The sequence below is a fragment of the Ovis canadensis genome, chromosome 7 (genome assembly GCF_042477335.2).
Source record: "Ovis canadensis isolate MfBH-ARS-UI-01 breed Bighorn chromosome 7, ARS-UI_OviCan_v2, whole genome shotgun sequence".
NCBI lineage: Eukaryota > Metazoa > Chordata > Mammalia > Artiodactyla > Bovidae > Ovis > Ovis canadensis.
In genome coordinates, this window is record NC_091251.1 from 46,279,471 (window position 1) to 46,301,687 (window position 22,217).

The 22,217-nt window shown below is 39.6% G+C and overlaps 1 protein-coding gene and 1 long non-coding RNA gene across 3 annotated transcripts in view; one reads left to right on the plus strand and one right to left on the minus strand.

The window, feature by feature from the left end:
- The window catches only part of BUB1B (BUB1 mitotic checkpoint serine/threonine kinase B), a 50,588-nt gene extending 37,735 nt beyond the window's left edge, over positions 1–12,853 (plus strand). Inside the window, exons 15-23 of the mRNA XM_069596029.1 lie at positions 119–393; positions 2,582–2,715; positions 3,010–3,150; positions 3,499–3,599; positions 5,406–5,555; positions 7,160–7,302; positions 9,830–10,001; positions 10,781–10,887; positions 12,300–12,853. Coding sequence (XP_069452130.1) covers positions 119–393; positions 2,582–2,715; positions 3,010–3,150; positions 3,499–3,599; positions 5,406–5,555; positions 7,160–7,302; positions 9,830–10,001; positions 10,781–10,887; positions 12,300–12,531 — 1,455 coding nt within the window. The 3' untranslated portion in view covers positions 12,532–12,853. The remainder of the gene's footprint in view (positions 1–118; positions 394–2,581; positions 2,716–3,009; positions 3,151–3,498; positions 3,600–5,405; positions 5,556–7,159; positions 7,303–9,829; positions 10,002–10,780; positions 10,888–12,299) is intronic.
- LOC138443503 (uncharacterized) lies at positions 10,800–21,772 on the minus strand. Of its 2 annotated transcripts, XR_011258182.1 has the most exons (7): positions 21,411–21,618; positions 20,328–20,550; positions 16,747–16,970; positions 15,504–15,579; positions 14,633–14,748; positions 14,147–14,559; positions 10,800–11,038 (listed from the first exon to the last, which is right to left on the minus strand). It is a non-coding gene; the product is annotated as an uncharacterized lncRNA (long non-coding RNA). The 2 variants fall into 2 exon arrangements; XR_011258181.1 differs by lacking the exon at positions 20,328–20,550 and having other exon boundaries at positions 21,411–21,772.
- Between the last annotated feature and the right edge of the window lie 445 nt (positions 21,773–22,217).

Here is a 22,217-nt window from a genome sequence, read left to right on the forward strand (position 1 = left end):
TTCTCTAGAGATTCTGTGTTAAAAATCACTTATCTAATGTCTCTTTCAGTAAAAAAGATAGGCCATTCATATGCTCATTGAAATGTTTCAGCTAAATTTTATGTGGTTTTTATTTCAGGATGAATTTACAGGAATTGAGCCCTTGAGTGAGGATGCTATTATCACAGGTTTCAGGAATGTAACTATTTGTCCTAACCCAGAAGACACTTGTGACTTCGCTAGAGCAGCTCATTTTGCATCCACTCCTTTTCATGAAATAATATCCTTGAAGGATCTCCCTTCTGATCCTGAGAGACTGTTGCAGGAAGAGGATCTAGATATGAAGACCTCTGAGGACCAGCAAACTGCTTGTGGCACTATCTACAATCCACCTCTCAGCATCAAGAAGCTGAGGTGAGTGGTAATTGTAGGTTGCACAAACCAAACTGTTTGAGGGCTCTTACTCTGTGTGTGCTTGTCAATTATAGCCATCAATTATCAAGCTTTTACTACCTGCCGAGTACTGTGCTAAGTGCTTTACGTGACAATTAAGCTCCTTCAGATAAAATGTTAATGGGATTTAGTAATTTATTTGAATATGAGGGTTAGAAGTAAATTTTTCAAAATATTTATTTATTTATTTATTTAGCTGCTCCAGGTCTTAGTTGCATCACGTAGGATCTTCCGTCTTTGTTGCAGCATATGGGATCTGTAGTTGCAGCAGGCAGGATCTTTTAGCTGTGGCATGAGAACTCTTAGTTGCAGCATGTGGGACCTAGTTCCCTGACCAGGGATCAAACCCAGGCCCCCTACATTGGAACCATGGAATCTTAGCCTCTAGACCACCAGGGAGGTCCCATGGAAGAAGTAACTGGGTTTGATTATGGTATCTTTGAGAAAACTCTGAAAGGGTACCTGAGTGGTAGAGAAGAGGCATATATTTTTCCTTTAATATTGAGTTTAAAATAATGATAGAGTAGCTTGATGCTAATTTTAAATAGGCTGTCAGAGATATACTTTTCAAAAGTATCTTGTGATAGAGAGAGAGAAATGAAGACAGTAATAGCGGGAATGGCATCGAGAGCCAGGGACTAATAAGCCTTGTGATCTATCCATACTTAAAAGTCACCTAATTTAAACGAGTTCCAGTTTTAGGAATATTCCTTAATTTGCCAGTTTGTGCTTTTAAAGCTGTATTTTCAAACTTTCCCCCTAACAAACTTTTCTCAGTTTCTAGCCCATAGTCACCTTGATTAGTTTCCTGTTTTCTTTCTTGACCTTTGCTTATTGAAGAGTTAAAAAGTCCAAAGAAGAGATAAAGAGGAAGAAAGCTAGTGTCTTAATCAGTTTTTCTCGGTCTAGTTTAGAATAGATGTAGAATAAGGCATTTGCTATAGATTAGGTTGTTGTTTAGTTGCTAAGTTGTGTCCAGCTCTCTGGCAATCCCATGGACTCTAGCCCTCCAGGCACCTCTGTCCATAGGATTTCCCTGGCAAAAATACTGGAATGGGTTGCCATTTCCTTCTCCATGATAGGTTAGGTTGATAAAGCACAAATTTAATAGTTGGCATTGCTCATCAACCAAAGTAGGTAAAGTTACCTAGATTCTGATTATGAATCTTTTTTTTTTTCCAGGAAAATAATAGACTTTAAAGTGAGATTTGAATAGTGGATACTTTTTTTTTTTTACTTTTGTTTACATTTTTTGTGGCATTTATTCCCAGGCCAAAAGTTTTTGTTTCTTTGGTTTCTTCTAGGGTATCTTTTTCTTCTATGCAACCTCCTTTTCTGGTTTAGGACCGATTTGTTCTTTTTCAGTGAGAATTGATCATCTCAGTGTGGCAAGGAGAGCTCATATATGGGTTGATCTGACCATGAACTCTCTCAAGTCCTGTGCCACATCTTGAGGACCTTGTTCACCTGGAATGTGCTCAGTAACTAGAGAATCTATATCTAAGCCCTTAGGTTCAGAATTACTCTCTGCATTTTTGAGCATGTGCGGTAAAAATTCAGCACTCTTTTTGGGCCACTGACCCTGCATCCAGCCCCAGTGTTTAGCCTGTGCCCACATTACCAACTCTACCATTATAATGACAGAATGGTACACGCTGCTGCTTTAAGGTGACACCCTTTAGACACTTGGCTGCTTTCGGATATGCATACCCTTAATGGCCTGGACAGTTTCACGAATGTTCTTAAAGTGAACTCGAAGATTTGAGCCTCTTGATTTACATGATTTTGTGGGGTTTTCTGGGTCAAATGAATAGCACACAATTTTTAGAGGTCATCTCAGGCCACTTAGGCTTCCCAGGTGGCCCAGTGGTAAAGAATCTGCCTGCCAGTGCAAGAGACCCAAGAGACTTGGGTTTGATTCCTGGGTCAGGAAGATTCCCTGGAATAGGAAATGGCAACCCACTGCAGTAGTCTTGCCTGGAAAATTCCATAGACTGAGGAGCCTGGCGGGATACAGAGGTCGCAAAGAATTGAACTTGACTTAGCATGCATGCAGGTCACTTACTAGAAAAGAGCAAATAAAATTAGAACAAAGATAAGTTGATATAAATTATCCATTTGAAGACTGATTCATTTGTGGTTCTTTCAGCCCAATTATTGAAGACAGCCGTGAAGCCACACACTCCTCTGGGTTCTCTGGATCTTCTGCCTCAGTTACAAGCACCTCCTCCATCAAAAGTCTTCAAATTCCTGAGAAACTGGAGCTCACTAGTGATGCTGCAGGTAGGTTCATATATACCATTTGTGAGGAAATATCTACATCTGTATCCAGTGAGCACTTTTTATCAGAGCAAACTGAGGCATATGTATTTCTTCTCTGGAGAAGTTGCCATAAATTGTGAAATCACTAGACTAAATGACTACAAACTGAATTCAGTATCATAAAGACCTGAGATAGATGAGTGTTGTTAGATTAACAGTTTTGATCATGCAGTCTTGGGGGGGGTTTTGCCCTCCTTTGTTAAAATACCCATTTTGGTTTTAGGGTAATTTTTTTTTTCAACTTTTTTTACCCAGACAGCCCTACTCAGTCACCCTGGTGTTCACAGTATCGCAGACAACTGGTAAAATCGCTACCAGAGCTGAGTGTCTCTACAGAGTTTTTTGTAGAAGATAGACCAATGCCTAATTTGGAAATAGAGAAGGAAATTGAATTAGGTAAGTATCATTGAATGCATGGCCTTTTGTGTGTGACAGTATATAAATAAGTGACTATTAATACTTGAACTTGATGCTTAAGCACAATCAATATTTCTAGAACGTAAGAAACAGCATTATAGAAGTTGACACATTCATAAGTTTATGTCCCAGTAACAATAGGAATTCTGTCTTCCCCTCTTTCAATTTTTCCCCCTTTTCAATTTTTAACAAATGATTTTGAAAAGTGTTTTAGATGCTACTAACTGTCAAATATAAAGTTCCTTTAGCCCTTAAACCAGGAAATAAAACCTAGGGGGCTGTCCATATTCATAGTGATTTTTAAATGGAATCAAACCTTCTCAACAGATAATGAGGAATATTGCATTAGACAAGAATACCTGGTATGTGAAGATTACAAGTTATTCTGGGTGACACCAAGAAACACTGCCGAGTTAAGCATAATAAAGGTAGGACTGATTCTTTGTCATTTCATTTACTTCATAACTAACATCAGTTGAAGCAGTAATTGTGACTCCATGGCACCATCAAATCCCTCTGATAGTCTAGGAGCTGCCTTATATGAGTCAGTGATGCATCAAGAAATCGCTCACCATTATATGCCAAGGGCTGATGTGAAAAATGACAAGGTATTGTGTAAATGTCTTAAATACAACATGTTCAAACATGTTAGGTATTCTATCAGTTTTATCTTCTTGAGGACATCTTCTGAAATTTCCTGGCTTCCTTCAATCTGGAAGGAACACACACACACACACACAATATTACTTTGAAATTTCCATTCACCATCATCCCAGGGATTCATATTACCTCTTCTTTATATTGACTGCCTAGTTACCTTGGATCCCTGTTTTTTTCCTTCTTTCTTGATTTAACTTAGGCACTTGATGGCCTTTCAACCTGGAAACTTCTTTAGTTCTGAGAAATTATCTTCAAAGAAAAAATTATTTCTCCTCTCAGTCTTTGCTGTTCTTGTATCCTAGAATTCCTTTTGTTGGGATTAGGGTTTCCTGAACAGATTTCTTTAAAAATCTTACCTTTTTTTCTGCTGTTTTCTCTTTATATTTTTGCTTTATTTTCTGGAATGTTTTATCAACTTTATTTTCAGCCTTTTTACTGGGTTTTTCATTTCTTTTATCATGTATTAAATTTGTAAACTTTCTTTTTTATACTCAAATTTTTTCATCTTCATAGAATTCTTTCTTCATTTCAAAGATGAACTATTCCTTACCTCTCTGACTATATTAACAGTGCTTTAATTTTGCTTTCTCCCTGCTTCATCTATTTTCTTTTGTCTGTTTTGATCTCCATCTTTCATATTTGAGGCTTTCTTCAAGTCTTTGGTTCTCTCTTCATATTTAAGTATGGGTCTCTAGAAAACCAGTTAAAACTATGTATATTGACAGCTGTAGGCCTCACTGTACAATGATCTCATTTGACCTTGATATTGGAAAAAACCCCAGTCTTTAGGTCTTTTCTCTTGAGCTTATCAGATACCTCAGAGAAAAGTTCTGGTTTCTTACCTAAGGTATATAATCCTGGCTGCTAGTCTCCTAAAAGCTTCGTGGGGAAATTAGTCTGGAAAGTAGAAGGGCAGGAAGGTACATCTTAACATTTGACATATAATAAACTTTTTCTTCTTTTCCTTATGGCATTCCCACCCTCAACAGTGCGTAAGTGTCCTTTAGTCTAGAGCCCTTCTGTTCTCTAGGGAACAGCCCTTATATTCTCTAGGGAACCCTTCTGTTCTAGGGAGCCCTTCTGTTCTCTAGGGAACAGCCCTTATATTCTCTAGGGAAAAAAGTGGTCTTCAAGAATGAAAGAGAGGCAGTTGTTAGGCTGGGCTACAGGAGCTGGAGGGGTAGTCTGGGGTCTAACTTTCTCTTTAACAGAGTTCAACCCCTCCAGTTTTAGCTCCACATTGACCCTTACCTCTGTAGATAATTAGTGCTACCAGTTTTATATTACAGAAAGATGGGCTTGTGATACAAATTTGGTTGCTGTCAGCCTTCTCTACTGCTAGAATCAGCTTTCTTGGGTCTGTTAAGTGGATTGTTACCTCTTAATATTCTGTTTCCAGCTCCCAGAATATCCTACTGCTCTGTTCTTTCCTAAAGGTTTATGCCTTTTCAAATATCCCTCTTCTATTATTATTTCTGTCAGGATATCAGAAGGGCTGGAGGGAATGTTTTCAGTCTGCCAACCATTACCATAGATTCTAATGGCTTTTATTTTTAAAATATATTTTCTTACAGGTATCTTTTCAACCTGTCCCGTGGGACTTTTATATCAACTTCAAGTTAAAGGAACGTTTAAATGAGGAGTGTGATAATTTGTGTAGCTGTTATCAATACCAAGATGGCTGTATCGTTTGGCATCAATATATAAACTGCTTCACCCTTCAGGTTTGCAATAATATGAAAACATACCATTTAAAATCCTTAAGTAGAGAGATTTGTATGACACTTGGCAAAGGAATTTAGTACACAATTCCTATTAATCTTCTAGAAATAGATTAATTAATTTATTTTCCGAAGTTATTTTGACCAAGAACACATTTTAACTCTTTATTATGTCAATTTTCAAACATATAAAATGAGGCAGAATTGTGTAATGACCCGGTCATTTATGATCATCACCAGCTCATGGCCACTTTTGTTTTAAATTCCTGGTCTGATAATTCCAATATCCCTGCCATGTCTGGCTTTGATGATTGTTAAAATTGTGTTTTTTGCCTCTTAGTATGCCTTGTAATTTTTTCTTGATAGCCAGACATGATGTACTAGATAAAAGAAATTGCCCTTTAGTAATGTGATGATAACGTACGTGTGAGGGGAAGGAAAGTGTCGTACAGTGCTATTATTTATCATCTTTTGTAATGCACGTATGCCTTTGGACTGTGAACTTCACAACTTTCTGTTTCCTAAATTGCCCCCCATACCTCCCACCTGCCCAGCTTAGGTGGGACAAAATAGCTGGAGTGGGCTGGAATTGGGTATTTCATTTATCCAGGGTCAAGTAGACTCTGATAATATCCCAGTATGTTAGGCTCTGGTTAACTAGTTTCCCCTGAAGGCAGGCCTTATTAAAAAGAACAGAGTGCTCTGGCCTGTTTCAAATGTTTCTTTTTCCCCTCCCCCTGCTGGAAACAGTAGGGGGATTTTTCTACAATATTTACTGTGAAAACCTGATCTCCTAGAGGTAAAATTCACAAAAATGTGGGTGCTTCCCCTATACTTACAGATACTAGAAGAGTTGTTGATTTTTTAGTTTGTTCAGCTTTTTACATGTTCGGACAGAGTAGCAACTTCCAAGTTCCCTACATGAGGAATGGAAACCAGAGTCTATTTTTGCCATTCTTGTTTTATCTGTACTACCCCTCTGGATTATTTTTAGTACCCATACACATATATCTCTTTTTTGACCATGCTGCAAGGCTTGTGGGAATCTCAGTTCCCCAGCTAGGGATTGAACCAGGACCCTTGGGAGTGAAAGCCTGGAATCGTAACCGCTTAGGCCACCAGAGAACTCCCTACAATATGTGATTTTATTCTTTGGACTAGTCTTAAGACAATTTTATGGCTTTTTTTTTTTTTTGAGATTATTTCTCCTATCATTTTTATTTTATTTTTTTTAATGTCTCTGAAATTATTTCATTTCTCATCTCTTTTTTTAAATTGAAGTATAGTTGATATACAATGTTATATTAGTTTCAGGTATACAACATAATGATGATTTTGCTGCAATTGTGATGGTAATATGAATTCTCCAAAATTGTTGGCATGAGGATAATTTTAAACTACCATTTATATAGAGATCCTACTATGGGCCAGCCTCACCCTGTATGAACAGTCTTACTGGAGAGCAGCATTGTTAAAAATGGGACAAAAACCAACCTACAAAGGAGCCCACATTCTAACAGAGAACCAGGAAGAGTACAGAGCAGCAGTAAGCAAGGTATTGACTATGTCACCCCAATTTAAATAATTTTCTGTCCTTCTATTTCCAGGATCTTCTTCAACACAGTGAATTTATTACCCATGAAATGACAGTATTGATTATTTATAACCTTTTGACAATGGTGGAGAAACTACACAGAGCAGAAATAGTCCATGGTGACTTGAGTCCAAGGAGCCTGATTCTTAGAAACAGGTTGGTCCTTTTCATTCTCTTATAATTCTATCAGCTTTGGCTTAAAACATGGGTAGTTTCCATTTTCTCTTGCCTTTTGATAAATACTATATTAAAGAATACTGTATGTTAAGAGGATATTTGCTTCCTAAAAGTCAGTAGTCACTGAGAATAGTTTAAAAGTATTCAAAGGAAAAAAAAACACACACACATTGAGGAAATAATCCAGAAAAAACAATATCACTCTATTGTGATGATTCCTGTTTAGAGAGATGTAAAAGATAAATACTTGTGGAGTGTGAAGTGGGCTGTCTAGTGTTCCTTTGTGTGGGGCCAGTGCAGTACTAGGTAGATTGCTAGCAAAGCTGAGGCACTGCTCAGTTTCAAAGACCAAAGTTTAAATCATACCAAGCTGAGGTAATTGCTGAGAGGAGTAAGTAAAACCAGAGTGCGAATGCAAACCATGCCAAGAAAAGGGGCTTAGTGTTGAAATCCAGTTTAGCCATCAAGTTCAAGGAAGGAAATTTCAGAGCAGGAAATAAGAGATGAAACCCAGATACTCAATTAAGAAAATATAGAAAACATTGAGGCATAAACAAGGCAAAAATGGTCAACAATTTTTGTTTTATGGAAAGGACTAGAAGACCAGCACACCCTTCTAGTGATCATTGATCTCATGATGTTTGAGTAAGCAGTGTAGTTTAAAGATGCTTTTTCTGTCCCAAGCTTGTGACTTGGGTAAGCAGTTAATTTTCTCTTTGAGGTCTTTGGTGAACACTAAAAGCTGGAATCATTCTCTACATTTCTCCTGACTACTTACTCTGTTAGAAGAAACTGAATTAGACTCCAGATCATAGTTGGCATGGAAATTAAATAAAAGAATCTCCAATGTATTCCTGCAGTCATAACCAAAAGAACTAGAGCTTCCTACCTTCTTTCCTGAGATGGTGGAGTCTTAAAGGCTTCCCCAAGCATAATACAGCAGCATTTCTCATCCAGAGTACCACAGGTACTTAGTGTGAGTCTGGTCCAAGCATTTCAGGATTTTTATATCTATTCCCCTATAATTACCTCCCACCCAATTAAATACAAGTTACAGTCAACCAGTCATTGTGATCACCAAAAATCTCCCCATATGTTTCTAAATGTGAAAAACCCCGGTACAGTTTTTATTTTGATTCTGTTTCACAGCACTGAAATTTCAGAGGGATAGTACTAGAGTTCACAGGGCTTTTCTCAGGAATTGTAGGCAAAGAGATTTTCTAAGCCTTTTTAGGATTGGGCATTTGTATTCTGTATATTTAGATATCCTCTCAGTCCCCCGAGGACTCTAGAAAACCACATAGTGTTCAAGGGACATTGCCTTTTAATATGTCACAACTTTTCAAATTTGATAGGAAATGTTGTATAGATTCACAAGGAATTGAAAGAGCCTTTTGAAGTCACTTAATGCAGTTTCTACATTGTGTGTGGGTAAAATGAGATCCAAGAAAGTGGAATGTCTTGCCCAGGGTAACAGTGAATGGAAGATTAGAGAGTTAGGAGACCTTTCTGCTTTTCATTATTCTAAGAAACATTTTCCTACCTCTCCCAAGTTTTGAAAATATTTGGGGATTACAGTTTTATGGCCAAAACAAAATTGTAAAGAAAAATGGGAACAGTTGTAAATTTTAAAGTAAAATAGATAAGCTGGTGCTGTGGAGGTATATGTGATAGGATTAATCAAAGCCTCTATTTAGAAATATAGGACCTGCCATTGATATCAATCAGGAACTGAGAAAGCAGAGAAAGAAAAGGAACACATAAAAAATAATCCATGTTTTCCTCATATAAATAATTCCTATATCTCTTTGGAGAACAGCTTTATTACATGGAATAGGTAATTCCAAGGAAAATCAGTAGTGATTTAGTGCTATGAAGTTGTGTGTGTGTGTGTATTTTTTAAGGAAATAAGGGTTGGAATTACAGATAAGTATAAGATAGAGTATGGTATTAGTTTACTGTAAACAGGATAGTTTACAGTATTTTGTAAAGGTGTCACTTTACCAAAAAACAGTCTTATGTTGTTTTTGATTAAACTCAATGAAGGAGTCTGAATGACATTCAGAAAGCCTAATCTATAATAGTAAACAAGAAAGGCTATGCCACCTATAAAAGCTTAATTTCCTCCATCGTAATCCTTGGTAGTGTATGAATTATTGCTATTATATATGTTAATATCTATAGTACAAGGCCCAGGCCTGCATTCTGCTTCTGGTACTTAGTTTATATAATATGAAAACTCGGGAAGTGTTCTGTTGTGACCATACACTTTGGCTTCTATAGCTTAGGCCAGTAAACCACTCTTGACATTCCCCAGTTGGGTGGATACAGGCACTTCTCTTACAGGTGCATTTTCACAACTAACCACTTGAGGGAGCTATTGGCATAGCTAAAGCACACCTGCAGTACCTCCTCTTTTTCTTTGCTTTTTTTCTTTAAAAGACCAGCTATGCAGCTTCTTTCGTGGCCTGTTTTTTTAATCTCCTTCTCTTAAATTTGGGCTTAGAATCCACGATCCCTATGATTTTAATAAGAACAATCAAGCTTTGAAGATAGTGGACTTCTCCTACAGTGTTGACCTTAGGGCACAGCTAGACGTTTTTAACCTCAGTGGCTTTCGGACTGTACAGACCCTGGAAGGACAAAAGATCCTGGCTAACTGTTCTTCTGCCTACCAGGTAAGTGTAAAATAAGCCAGAGCAAATATGGAGAGGGTTTCTTAATCTCTTTCTTACCTAAATAAGCCATGAAAGCTAATGTTTGCTGATACTGTCTCTCCTGAAACAGATGACCTAGTTTTCATATATCACCAAGTCAAGCAAAATGTACCATTTTTCTGTCACAACACTGAAGAATATACACATACACGTGCAGACACATGACTAACTCAGTAGCCTAAGTGTCAGGGCCGTTTCTACCACTTATCTGTGTTGTATTTTGTAAATCATTTTCTGTGATCCTCTCTGTAAAATAAAGATAATAGTTTGCTATATGTACATTAGAACTCTTGTGAGGAATAAATGAAATAAAGTATATAAAAAGAACATTAGGACAAATGTAAACTGTTTTATATGGTGGCATTATATGCAAAAATCCCTTTTGACTCAGCTCTGGATATATGGCATTTGCTGATTGAATATATAGCATAACCGTGAACTAGTCACGTGCAACACATTTAGATCACAGCTGGAGTCCATGCATATTTAGTAGGTATACAAATTTGCATTTGACAGTCCAGATATTTTTGTTCTTAAGGATAATTCCTAGAGTTGGCTCTGCTGCTCACTTCTTTGGGGAGTTTCTCCCTTCACTGTAAGGATAAGAACAGTCTACTAAAATGTATGTCATAAAATAAACTGAGCTAAGCACTGTAATGCCTGTCAACTTCCTGTATAAATAAACTGGCATCATAGTGGCAGAGAGTGATTTTAGCTGATAGTGCTCTTTGTGATTTCAGGTAGATCTGTTTGGTATAGCAGATTTAGCGCATTTATTATTGTTCAAGGAGCACCTACAGGTCTTCTGGGATGGGTCCCTCTGGAAACTTAGCCAAAATATTTCTGAGTAAGTATTGCTGATTTCAGGATCTTTGCCTGTCCAAATGATCTTCTCTTTCTCTCCGGTGCTCTCTCAGCTTTGACAGCTTGGTTTCTTAATCCAAATGCCATGATTTCATTAATTTTAACCAGTTTTCATTAGATCTTCAGTGGAGTACCTTGTGTAGGACAAAGGAATTATTAATAAAAAGGGAATCAAACTATTCAGCTTCAGGACATTATTTTGAACCTAGATATATAAATACGACATATAGGTTGACTATGGAAGTCTCTCAGTTTAGACGTCTTAATAGAAACATTTTGTGAGAATAATTTCTAACCAATTGGTGTTAGTCTTATACCCCTTTTTAATTGCTTTTATGAAAAGGTAATAAGCATCTCTTGAAGAGAGTTAAATTTCTAAATTACACAATTTTAGGCTATTATTTATTTAGTGAATAAATAAAACCAAAGCAGAGAATTGAATCTCCTTGGTGAGGAAGTAAATGCTCTCTTAGTAAGAGTTGCTCGGTCTTAGAACCTTAGTATTCCCTCAAGCCTGCTCGTAATACTTGATAAATATCCCATCTTCCATCTTACCTTATCATAGCTGTTAACTTCCCAGAATAAGTATAACAATCTATCACCTACTAATAGATTCTTTAGTTAAAAGAAAAATCAGTATTGATACTTTAATACCACTTTACTTCCATTTTCCCCTCCCAACAATTGAATTGTTGTTTTTCTTTACTCAGAATTGGCCAGTCTTATTTGTCTCTAACATATACTTTCAAAATGGGTTTGAAATATAATTAAGGCATAACATAGGATAGAGTTAGGTATCTCCAGTTGGTTATGGTCCTAGATGAGTCTTACACAAGTGGAAGCAGGTAGGGGCGGGTGGGATTTTCTAACAACCTTGCCTTATACAATAATAGAAGCTTATCTGTTTAAAAAAAATTTTTTTTTTAATACAAACATCATAGACTTAAGCAGTAGTTTCTTCAGTCAAGCTTAAGATTCTTCGAAGGTTGTAAAGATAATGAACTACTGGGCAAGGGGAGAGAGGAAGCTGTCATCTTTTTAATGACCTAGACATTAGGAAAGTTAGAGGAGAGGAGAGAAATTTTGTTTTTCTTCTAGTTGTAGAAGTGCTGCATCTCAGTACATGGAGGAAATTTATAGATTCAAATGAAAGATTTTCTTTCCCTTTAGGTGTGTTCATTGTATTATAACTTTTCCCACTGTGGTAGTCTTTTTTTTTTTTTTTGTAGTTTCACCTTGCGCTTTCAAAGGACACTACTTGAGTGATCTCTAACCCTAGAGTTAGGTATTACCTTAAACCATGTTGGTGCATAAATGTACCATTGAGTTAAACACAGAAAGAATTCAAACTCCTATATGCCTAATCTTGATGAAAATGGTTTTATATATTTTTAGGCTAAAAGATGGTGAATTGTGGAATAAATTCTTTTTGCGGATTCTGAATGCCAGTGACGAGTCCACAGTGTCTGTTCTGGGGGAACTTGCAGCAGAAATGAATGGGGTGTTTGACACCACATTCCAAAGTCACCTGAACAAAGCTCTTTGGAAAGTGGGGAAGTTAATCAGTCCTGGGGCTTTCCTCTTGCAGCAAGATAGGCAGTCAAGCCTCTCACAGATTCCTGCCTAAAATCAACGGTTGTACTGTGGAATGCTGGATCTGTGTATGCTGTGGTTTAATTTAGGTACACTACTAATACTTTTCTACTTTTTGATAGAAGTATATTTCTAGGTAACTGGCATTTTCTTCTCAACAATGTACCTACTCTTGGCCTTGACTAAGCTTAACAAAGAACAGTTTTATTCTAAATGGACTCAATATTAATGGGTACCTTGCTGTCATTTAACACATTTGCCTCAACTTTTCCTTGTACTCTTCCCATTTGTAATTTGTAACATGTATCCTTATGATCACTATGTATTTTGTAAATAATAAACCAGTATTTGTTAAATTTGTGCTTCTAACATCTCATCTACTTTTTGCCAACTAAGATAATAAATAGCCTTATTTTGCAGACAGGAGCTACTTTACCATGGAAATTTGTGTATTCTAGACTTGCAACTGGTATTATAGGATCATAATAATATAGAATAGCCAACCATTCCTGAAGGTGTTCGGGACTTTCCATTAAATGGTCTAGATTGAAAAGTAGATTAAATGGTTTATACAAGGCCAAATTTTCTTAAGTTTCAAGTGGTAAAGTTGTTTTTATTATGTCTTAATGTTTTCATTTTTTTATCCACCGTGCCCCTTGGTCTACTTATATAATCTAGTGGTGCTGCTGCTGCTGGGCCTCTTGATAAGGGCTGTGTGAGTTAGGGGGAAAAAGGTTTTGAATGGACTTATAGCAACCTTTCAGAAATGGAATGATCATCATTCTGTTACATGCAAAATGACTTGTTAGGAGCAAGGTTAATGAAGGATTAGAAGAAGGTTTTTCATCTGAAAAATTTGAAGGGGCAGAATGTTAGAATAAAAAGATGACTTTGACACATGGACTCATTTGGGAGTGCATAGGTCTAGATAAAGTATTAGACCACTAAACAGAAGCTTGAATTACATCAGGTTTGGAGATAGGGAAGAAAATCAGTAGAAAGGGCAGTGAAAACTATTTCATATCTAAATATCAAAATTATCAAATGTGCCTCTTATGTTGGTGCCTTTTTTTTTTTTTCTTTTTAACTCTAGTTGTCACTGTTACTGCTCTAAAATTGCTGGAAAGCAGAAGATTCTAAGTATATCTTAACTAAAAATATTTAAGCATATATACTTGAAGCACTGAAACATGACTTGCATCTGAAGGATAATCAACTTAGAAATTTTTGCTCTTAACCAAAATATGACTTTTGATACATTTTCATGTTTGTTTCTTGTACAACTAAAGATATAAAATTATATACTGTATCTTTTATGTAACTGAACCCATCTATCCCTCTGCTGTTCTTTGATTTCTCAATCCACCGCTTTGACATGTAAAGTCATTACTCTGAGGCTGGATGGTAAATTTAGATTCTTTCTTAACATAGGCTTAGCTTCCATCTAGTGAATTTTTCAGCAGCCTTGACAGCCTGACTGACAAAGCACTGCTTTATGGATAAAGCTTTATTTCTGAAAGTCTGCTCTGAGGAGAGGGAGGGAAATCTGAGGAAGTTAATTTATTAGGGAACTTGGAACTGTTTTGCTGCCTCTTCCTGCATTCCCCATCCCTTCCAATCCTTTGTTTGTAGAGGGAAGAAAATATTACCTGGTCAGTTAGAACCTGTGATGTCTTCATTTTCTCTTGAAGTGACCCGAAGTGACGTCGCTCAGTTGTGCCCGACTCTTTGCGACCCCGTGGACTGTAGTTTACAAGGCTCCTCTGTCCATGGAATTTTCCAGGCAAGAGTACTGGAGTGGGTTGCCATTTCCTTCTCCAGGGGATCTTCCCGACCCAGGGATCAAACCCAGGTCTCCCTCATTGCGGGCAGACGCTTTACCGTCTGAGCCATCAGGGAAGCCCTCATTTTCTCTTAGCCTGAGCATAAAACTATAAAGTGGGCATGTTTGCCTCTTCCTTATAGTTTATGCTGTTTGTCTTGGGAGAAGGAAGCCTCTATTTGGCTTCCTTCAAATGGTTATTTCTTGTCTCACTAAGGCAGTGATAGTGTAATGATGGACCTGAGGAAAAGAACACAGTTGAAAAGATTTTCACTTTTGTTTGAAAAGAAACCATGGAAATACAGTGCCTCACCATTCACAAAGTGTACATCCACTGATTTTCTTCCACTGTTAGAGTCTTCACCCCCTGTGACAGTTGCACAAGAAAGCTTCCACCCAAGTCATGGTGCTCTGCTGCCAAACTTGAATCTGGAAATAAAAGAGCTCCTATAGCATTAGGACTTTGACTGTTAGCTGGGCTGTTATCTCAAGATAGATAAGAAAGCCTTTCAGAGGGTTAGCAAAAAGCTTTTTGAAATGACTCTTGTATTTAGGCTAAAATCTTTAAGCAAAGACAGCTTCTATTGCTTTGGAAAAAGAGGAATTCTTCCTCCAGCCTCACCAACTTTTACACCAAATTTGCTTCCAATCTGGCTTCTAAAATTAAGACTTCCCTAGTGAGGAAAATGCATTAAAAAAATATATTTAGTATGGCAAACTTCAATCTTAATGAGGTTCTTGGTTCCACCAAAGATATAAGAAGCTACAAATATTTAATAGGATAAAGGTGGCAGTTCAGGTAACTGGTATTGAAGCATGGATTAGAGTTTGAACTTAATCAGAGGATGAACCAGTACCAGCACTAGTTCATAAAGTGTGCACGCAAGCTCAGCTGTGTCCTACTCTTTGCGACTCCATGGACTGTCGCCCGCCAGGCTTCTCTGTCCCTGGTATTTCCCAAATAAGAGTACCAGAGTGGGTTGCCATTTTCTCCTCCAGGAAATCTTCCTGACCCCGGGAGTGAACCCAGATCTCCTTGGCAGGTGGATTCTTTACCGCTGAGTCACCTGGGAATCCCTAACTCATACAGCACCCTTGTGCACATTAGAAAAAGGCTGCTCCTCCTAGTGGATTCAGTCCCTTCCTACGCAGCATAGCTTGACTGGACTGCAGTCCCCACTTACCCGCTCAGGCTGGTACGCTTGTGCAGTGAATACATTGCCCTGCCATATGCAGTAGTCTTTCCTGTTTCACAGCTACCTACAAAAAAAAAAGTTAGATCAAAAACATTAATGTAAAAAGCTGAAACTATACTAGATGACTTTGTAATTTTTTGTCTGTGATATAAAACCAAGAATAAACTAAGAAGATTGCTATTTATTACTATAATAGATAAAAAAACAAAACCTAACATAGTCACCTATCTCCCCTCGCCCCCACCAAAAAAAGAAACTCTAAGCTCAAACTAGGAATAATCACTGGCCACATGTTTGTGGCATTTTTTCACTTGCATTATCTCAAGGTCTTATGACTAGTCTCTCTGCTCCCCGCCCGGCCCCACCTCCAGTCAAAGCAGAACACTCCAGTGGCTTTCAGTGTCACGTAGCTCAGAATGGGAAGACTTCTCACAGCCTGCAAGACCCTGCCAGGTCTAACCTGGCCATTCCCTCACCTCTTCCCTGACTCCTTTTCCTTCCTCACTCCACTGTACCATGCCCACCTCCTTTCTCTTCCTTAAACATGCCAACTAGTTTCCTTTATGAACTTTTAGCTTTCCATCTCTTCTGCTTGGAATATTCTCTCCCATAACTTCACATGCATTACTCCCCTACTCCCCTTCAGGTGTCTTCTCAGATCGCCACCTTATCAGAGGCCTTCCTAGCTGTTCTGTACAAAATACCACGCCTACCCTTATACACACTGCTGTTCTGCTGTTACTCTATCGTTCTTTACCCTGCTTTATTTTTTCCATAACACCTATCACCTACCTTTTCCATGGCGTATATAGAAATGTATTTTATCCTTTCCCCCTGTATCCCACTACTAGAATTTAAGCTCCTTAAGGGCAGGGATTTCCTTTGTTTTAACCCCAGTGCCTAGAGCACAGTCAAAACACTATTTTATACCTAAGATACAAAGAACTCTTGAAAAAATGAAAACCAGTAGAAATAGACAAAGGTTATGAACAATTCACTAAAAACACTTCAATGGCCAACATATGAGTTGTTCACTCTCATTTCTAATTAAAACGCAAAACAAATGGGAAATTTTCATCATTCACATCGTAAATGGTTGAACATTGTATTTGTGAGGGTGAGTGAAAATAAGCACTCAGATGTTATTAGTGGGAGTGCAGATTGGTACACTACTAGGAGGTGATTTGGCAATATTTAATTTAAATCGGAGAAGTTTTTCCTAAGATTTTACCTTAAAGAAGCGTTGGCACAGATGCTCAAAGATGAAGCACTGTGTGAAATAGCTGTCCTTCCTGCCTCCAAGTCTCATGAGTCCCACAGGGGTAATCAGTGCAACCAACCCTGGGAGAAGAGGCGCCTGAGACTAATGCAGAGGTAAAATCAGACCATTTCTGTAGGTGGCGGTGGCGCTTGGGCATTGGTGCTGAAGCCCAAGTCTTCCAATTTGGCATGAGCCTGTAGAGATGGCAGAACCTGAGTTAGACTTTGAAAGTAGAATTCCACACATTTCAGCTTATGTTTAAAAAAAAAAACTGAGGGGGAGAAGGTGGTTGTCTTTGAGGAGAGGGGCAGCGAGAGGAATGAATAAAGGCTTGTACTTTTCAATTGTTCATTTCTGAGCACTTTGAACATTCTGATCACTTCTTTTATGTCTGTGGGATAATCTAGGCTAAGAAATTATGGGCTATGGTTTTGTCATTTTTTCCCTTCTCTACATTAAAAAAACAAAAGCCCTAATAAATGTTGGGTTTCTTTTTTTTAAGCAGGAAATTTAGGAGACTTTATCATCCAAATATTAAAAAAAGATTAATTTGTAATTAAAATGAGAGAGTAAAAGCAGTTTTACATTACTGAAGATAATACATCTAAACTTCCATCTTTGGTATGTTAAAAATCCATACATGTTCAAATATTTTATAATTTTCTATTCAAAATGCTCTTTCTAAAATTAGCATCTTCCTACTATTGCAACTTCCTATGTCTGAACTGGGGTTTGTATGACAAAATTTGACTTTTTTCAAAACAAAAAACATAGGTTTCATATAAAAGGTCATTGAATTTCCACAGACTGACATAGCATGATTAAGAAAAGAACAAACTAATAAACTCAGGCTAAATGTCTGTAAACATACTTTTTTCCATCAAAGCATACTACTTCCAATAGTCTTGCTCTTTAGAGGTTCCTACAGCAAAGTCTCAGCTCCCTAGCAGTGTTGACCCCTAATTCAAATTGACTTCTCCATGGGAAGCAGTGGTTGCCCAATCACACTGCTAGTTCTCAAACCCCTTGTGAGCGACGGACTGTCTATTAATCTTATATAGTCGTAGACATTAGGAGTGAATTAAATATGTAGAGAGTTTAAACAAAAATAGTGAATTAAAATGTGAAAAATGTGGCCACAAGTTCAAAAACTAGTTATATCAGAGTCTTGGTGAGGAGGAAAAATCTCTCCTGGGCTGCAGATGTGTCTGGAATCCTCTCGCTTTCATTTCTAGTATGTCACTTTGTGTCTGTTTCTTTAATCTTACCAGCCTGGTCATGTGATACATTTAATTGCTTCAGTCCTACAATTAGCAAAGTGAAGATGGCATTTCATAAAAACAAATACCCATTAAAATCTGTGAACAGGAAGATGAATATACATTTGCCTTTGCATTTTTAAAACAGAATTGAAAAAACCTGGTGATTCTAGAATGAAGTGATAAAAATACTGAAAAGGATGACACATGAAGCTTCAGTGAGACTGGCTCATTCCAGGAAATGAGACAGCTAAAGGTGAGTGAGTGTGTGGTACAGCAAGTCAAGGAGTCCCAGAGAATTGAAGGAATCAGGCAGGCAGAAATATGAGCTGGGCAGAGCAGACAGAAGTTAACTGGCATTGCTAGGAGAGACCTTCCAGATCACCTACCCTGTCACTGAACAGATAAGGAAGCCACTCGCTCAGAACTCACCCAGGCAGGCACATCCAGTTCCCTACCTAGCATGTGGACAAGTAGGGTAGGCAGCTGGGGTAGCCCCGTAGCTCCTGGCTACATTACACCATTAGTTGCCTTGGATAGGTGCGTGTACATGTATCTTTTTATAGTAGAGTTACAACTTATATGTGGTGCTCACGTTATAGGGGGTCAGCTTCACAGGGGTAATAAGACCTACCAGAATCTCCTCAATATTGAGGTGGCCCCCTGCCTATGGTGCCACTGCTTGGAGGTTAGAGATGCTGCCTCTGTGGCCAGAATGCCTGGGTTTAAATCCTGGCTGTGTGGCAATGAACAAGTTACTTATCCTCTCTGAGCCAGTGTTGTCCTCTATAAAGTGAAGATAACCTGAGCGCCTACTTTACGGAGTATTTAGAACTAAATAAAGCTTTTAGTACAGATGCTTGTAGATGTTTATATTGGTTTAGTTCTAACGTGGTCCAAAGTCCTCTGGAAACTTCTCGAGTAAATTGGAACCTCAGCTAGATTAGGGCCTTACTATAATTTACTGTACAGAGTACAGCTAAATCTGTAATAGAATAAAGGCAGTTGAAAGAAACATGATGTTCTGTATTCTAAAGGAGAAATAGTTATTTCTGTTGGGAGCGACCTTCAGGAAACCAAATAATTGTACTTAAAGAAAACAGTCTCAAGATCAGCCAAGTTCTAAGCTTTCAGGAAGGTCCATCTAGTCTCATCTTCACCCCACAGGGCTGTTTCAGTCCTGTCTGCCCTGGTGGTACATATCAGAAAGGGTCTTGCTGCCCACACTGGTGGGAAGCCGGATGCAGATTCCCTCTTCTTTAACCATCTGTAGATGTATCTCACTCTTCTGCCCTCGCCTCTCGTTCACCAGGGGAAACCCCTTCTGGCTTAGGCACAGGGGCTACTCACCCCATTTAAGGCCAAGATATTTAGTCTCTTCCTGAGACTCTTGCTGCTAGAGCTTAGGCTTTCAGAACCATTTCTATATTACCTTCTGCTGCATCCCTCCCCTGAGCCAGTGGATGAAAAGTGACCACTTGCTTGCTAGGAAAAAGGAAAGCTAGAACGCAAGACGTCCTATGAGTTCGATTCATGAACTGGAAAACCTGGGCTGCAACCCCAGGTCTCCGCACTGGCTGCTTGATCAGGGTGGGTCAGTCTGTCATCTGTAAACTAGTGCTAAGCGCTATTGTGAGAATTAACACAATACGGTTGCTAACCTTGAAAGTCCCATGGCTCCTGGTAAGCAGTGGATTCATCTCTGTCTGCCCAGCAGTCAGCCCAGAGCTGGGTACAGGAGGCAGCCAGAGCCAGTGTAACCCGTCGTGGACTCTACAGCACAGTGGAGATACCTGACATTCCTATTCACTCAGGTTTCGAGCTGCAACCTGTTGACTCCTGTTCTGCTCTTTGTTGGAACATGTTCATTTACCCTCTTCAGGACAGCAAATACTCTCTTGGAATGTGGCAAAAATGATTAGCCAATAAATATAAACTCTACTGAGGATCCACTTTTAATGTCAGGTGCCATGAAGGATATAAAGAAATAGAGGCATGCTCTCCCCCTTCAGAGAGTTTATAATTTAATTAGTGGAACAGGATATTATAGGTTAAAGGCTAAGAGAATATAGAGGGGAATATGTCAAAGGACATCTCAAGGTAAGGCTTGACCAAGAGCTAAGGAGTTGAGCAGATGTGTTGGGACACTTCGAAGAAGGCAGGGCCAGCATGGGTGTCCCGGGGTCATCAGGGCATGGCAGGGATTGGAGCTTGTATCAGGTAGTTTTCAGCTGCAAAACTCAGAAAATCTGAACTAGCATAAGGGGTAAGAATATCTGTTATCTCACATACCAGCCTGAAGCCCAGCAGTTCACAGAAGACCCACGCTCCTCCCTATTCCTCCATTCTCTGCATGTTGGCTTTTGTCCTCAAGGCTGGTCCCCTTCTGGAACCCAGTTGGCTCCCACAGCAAGCCAGACAGCTTGGAGCAGCGCAAGGAAATTCTTCCCAAAAACTCTTCAGCAAACTTGCACTCCTGTCTGGATTGTCACATGCCTAGGGTCTAAACCAGTCCCTGACAAAAAGAAGGGAATTACCAAGATTGGTTCAAACTAATTGAGATTACCCCCAGGGCTGGTGCCAGGGAGGAGCCCTTCCCTGAGCACACAGGAAGGGGAAGAGGGTACATGCAAATAAGCTGGGCTTCTTCCAGCAAATCAGAAGGGGGATATGAGATAGATTTAGAGAGGCGACTGGTAGTGTCTTGTGCATGGGTGGTGTTGGGAAGGAAAAAAAGACAGAATTTGGTAGGAAAACACCACCCTGTACTCTGAAATGTTGCCTGGGTTCAAACCCCTGCCCTGTCACTTAGAGACCAAGCAAGAACTTCAGGAGGCCTCAGATTCATCACCTCTAAAATGAGATAGTTAATAGTTCCCAGCTAGATTGTAAATTTCATGAGGACAGGGACTTCTCCACAAAGTTATCCCTAGCGCCTAGCGCAGAGCTTAGCACCTAGCAAGTACTCAATAGCTATTTATTGAAAGGACTCATTAATTGGATTGTTGGGAGGATTTAATGAGTTAATGTGTGGCAAGGGCTTAGCACTGTGCATAGCCTCTAACGTGTGCTCAAGAAAATGAGTGTTTTGGCAGTCACTGAGGCAGTAGGAACCCTCCATGTGTGTGCTTCAGCTGCTGTCCTTTCCCCTGTGCTGCCAGGCTTATCACTAGCCCTTGCTCATTGAGCAGAAGCTCAGGTGTGTCTGGAAGGCTCTCCTGGGGCAATGGGCCTGGGATGGCAGAGGCCATCACTGTGCACTTGGGACTCTGCGGTTTGCAACTTTGCTCTGACCAGTTTCTGAGCCAGCCCCCATGTTACCATTAACGCTTCAGGGTTAATCCCCTAAAGCCTCCAGAGACCAGCCTTACTCACCTCTAAAGCTGTATGTGCCCGAGTGGAGAAGGGGTGCCCATGTCACCGACAGAAGGCTTTTCTTTTTAGCTGTGTCTCAAGTGAAGTTTCCTCTAGTCCCTCTTCCCTGCTCTGACAGAGGGGGTCCAGCCCCTCCCATCGAGGCTGCTCCCAGGAAGTTTCATTTCTGGGAAATGCCACTGCTGGACCTGCTGCCAGCCACTGAACTGGGAACTAGGGGTGGCCCCTCCTGAATTCTAAGTCTGTGTCCTTGCCACATAGCAGTGAAAGTCAGCCAGAGGCAGCAATCAGCCCAGTCAGAGCAGGTTGTGGCCAGACCTTGACTGAGTGGCCCCCTTCAGCCGAAGGGTGCAGTGTCCCCCGGAAACAGTCACGCCAAAGCTTCCTGCCTTGGCACAGGGTGTCACAGCTGGGGCCAGGGCTTGCATGCCGACTCTGGCTTTGCCGCCACCTAGCTGATTCAAGGAAAGTTATTTTAACACTCTGAGCTGTAGACTCCTCATCTGTATGAATTGGGATAATGATACCTCCCCCTTGGTGCTTTAAGGATTCAGTGATCTAACAAGCAGGGAGAACCGAGCCTTCCTACTTTACTTCTAGTCAGAGGGCCGGTGCAGGGCCTTCTGTCAAGGCCAGAAGGGCAGTGGCCAGGCAGCAAGGCTGTCAGCCAGCAGCAATAGTAATTCCTGCTGCTGCTGCTAAGTCGCTTCAGTCGTGTCCAACTCTGTGCGATCCCATAGACGGCAGCCCACCAGGCTCCCCCGTCGCTGAGCTTCTCCAGGCAAGAACACTGGAGTGGGTTGCCAT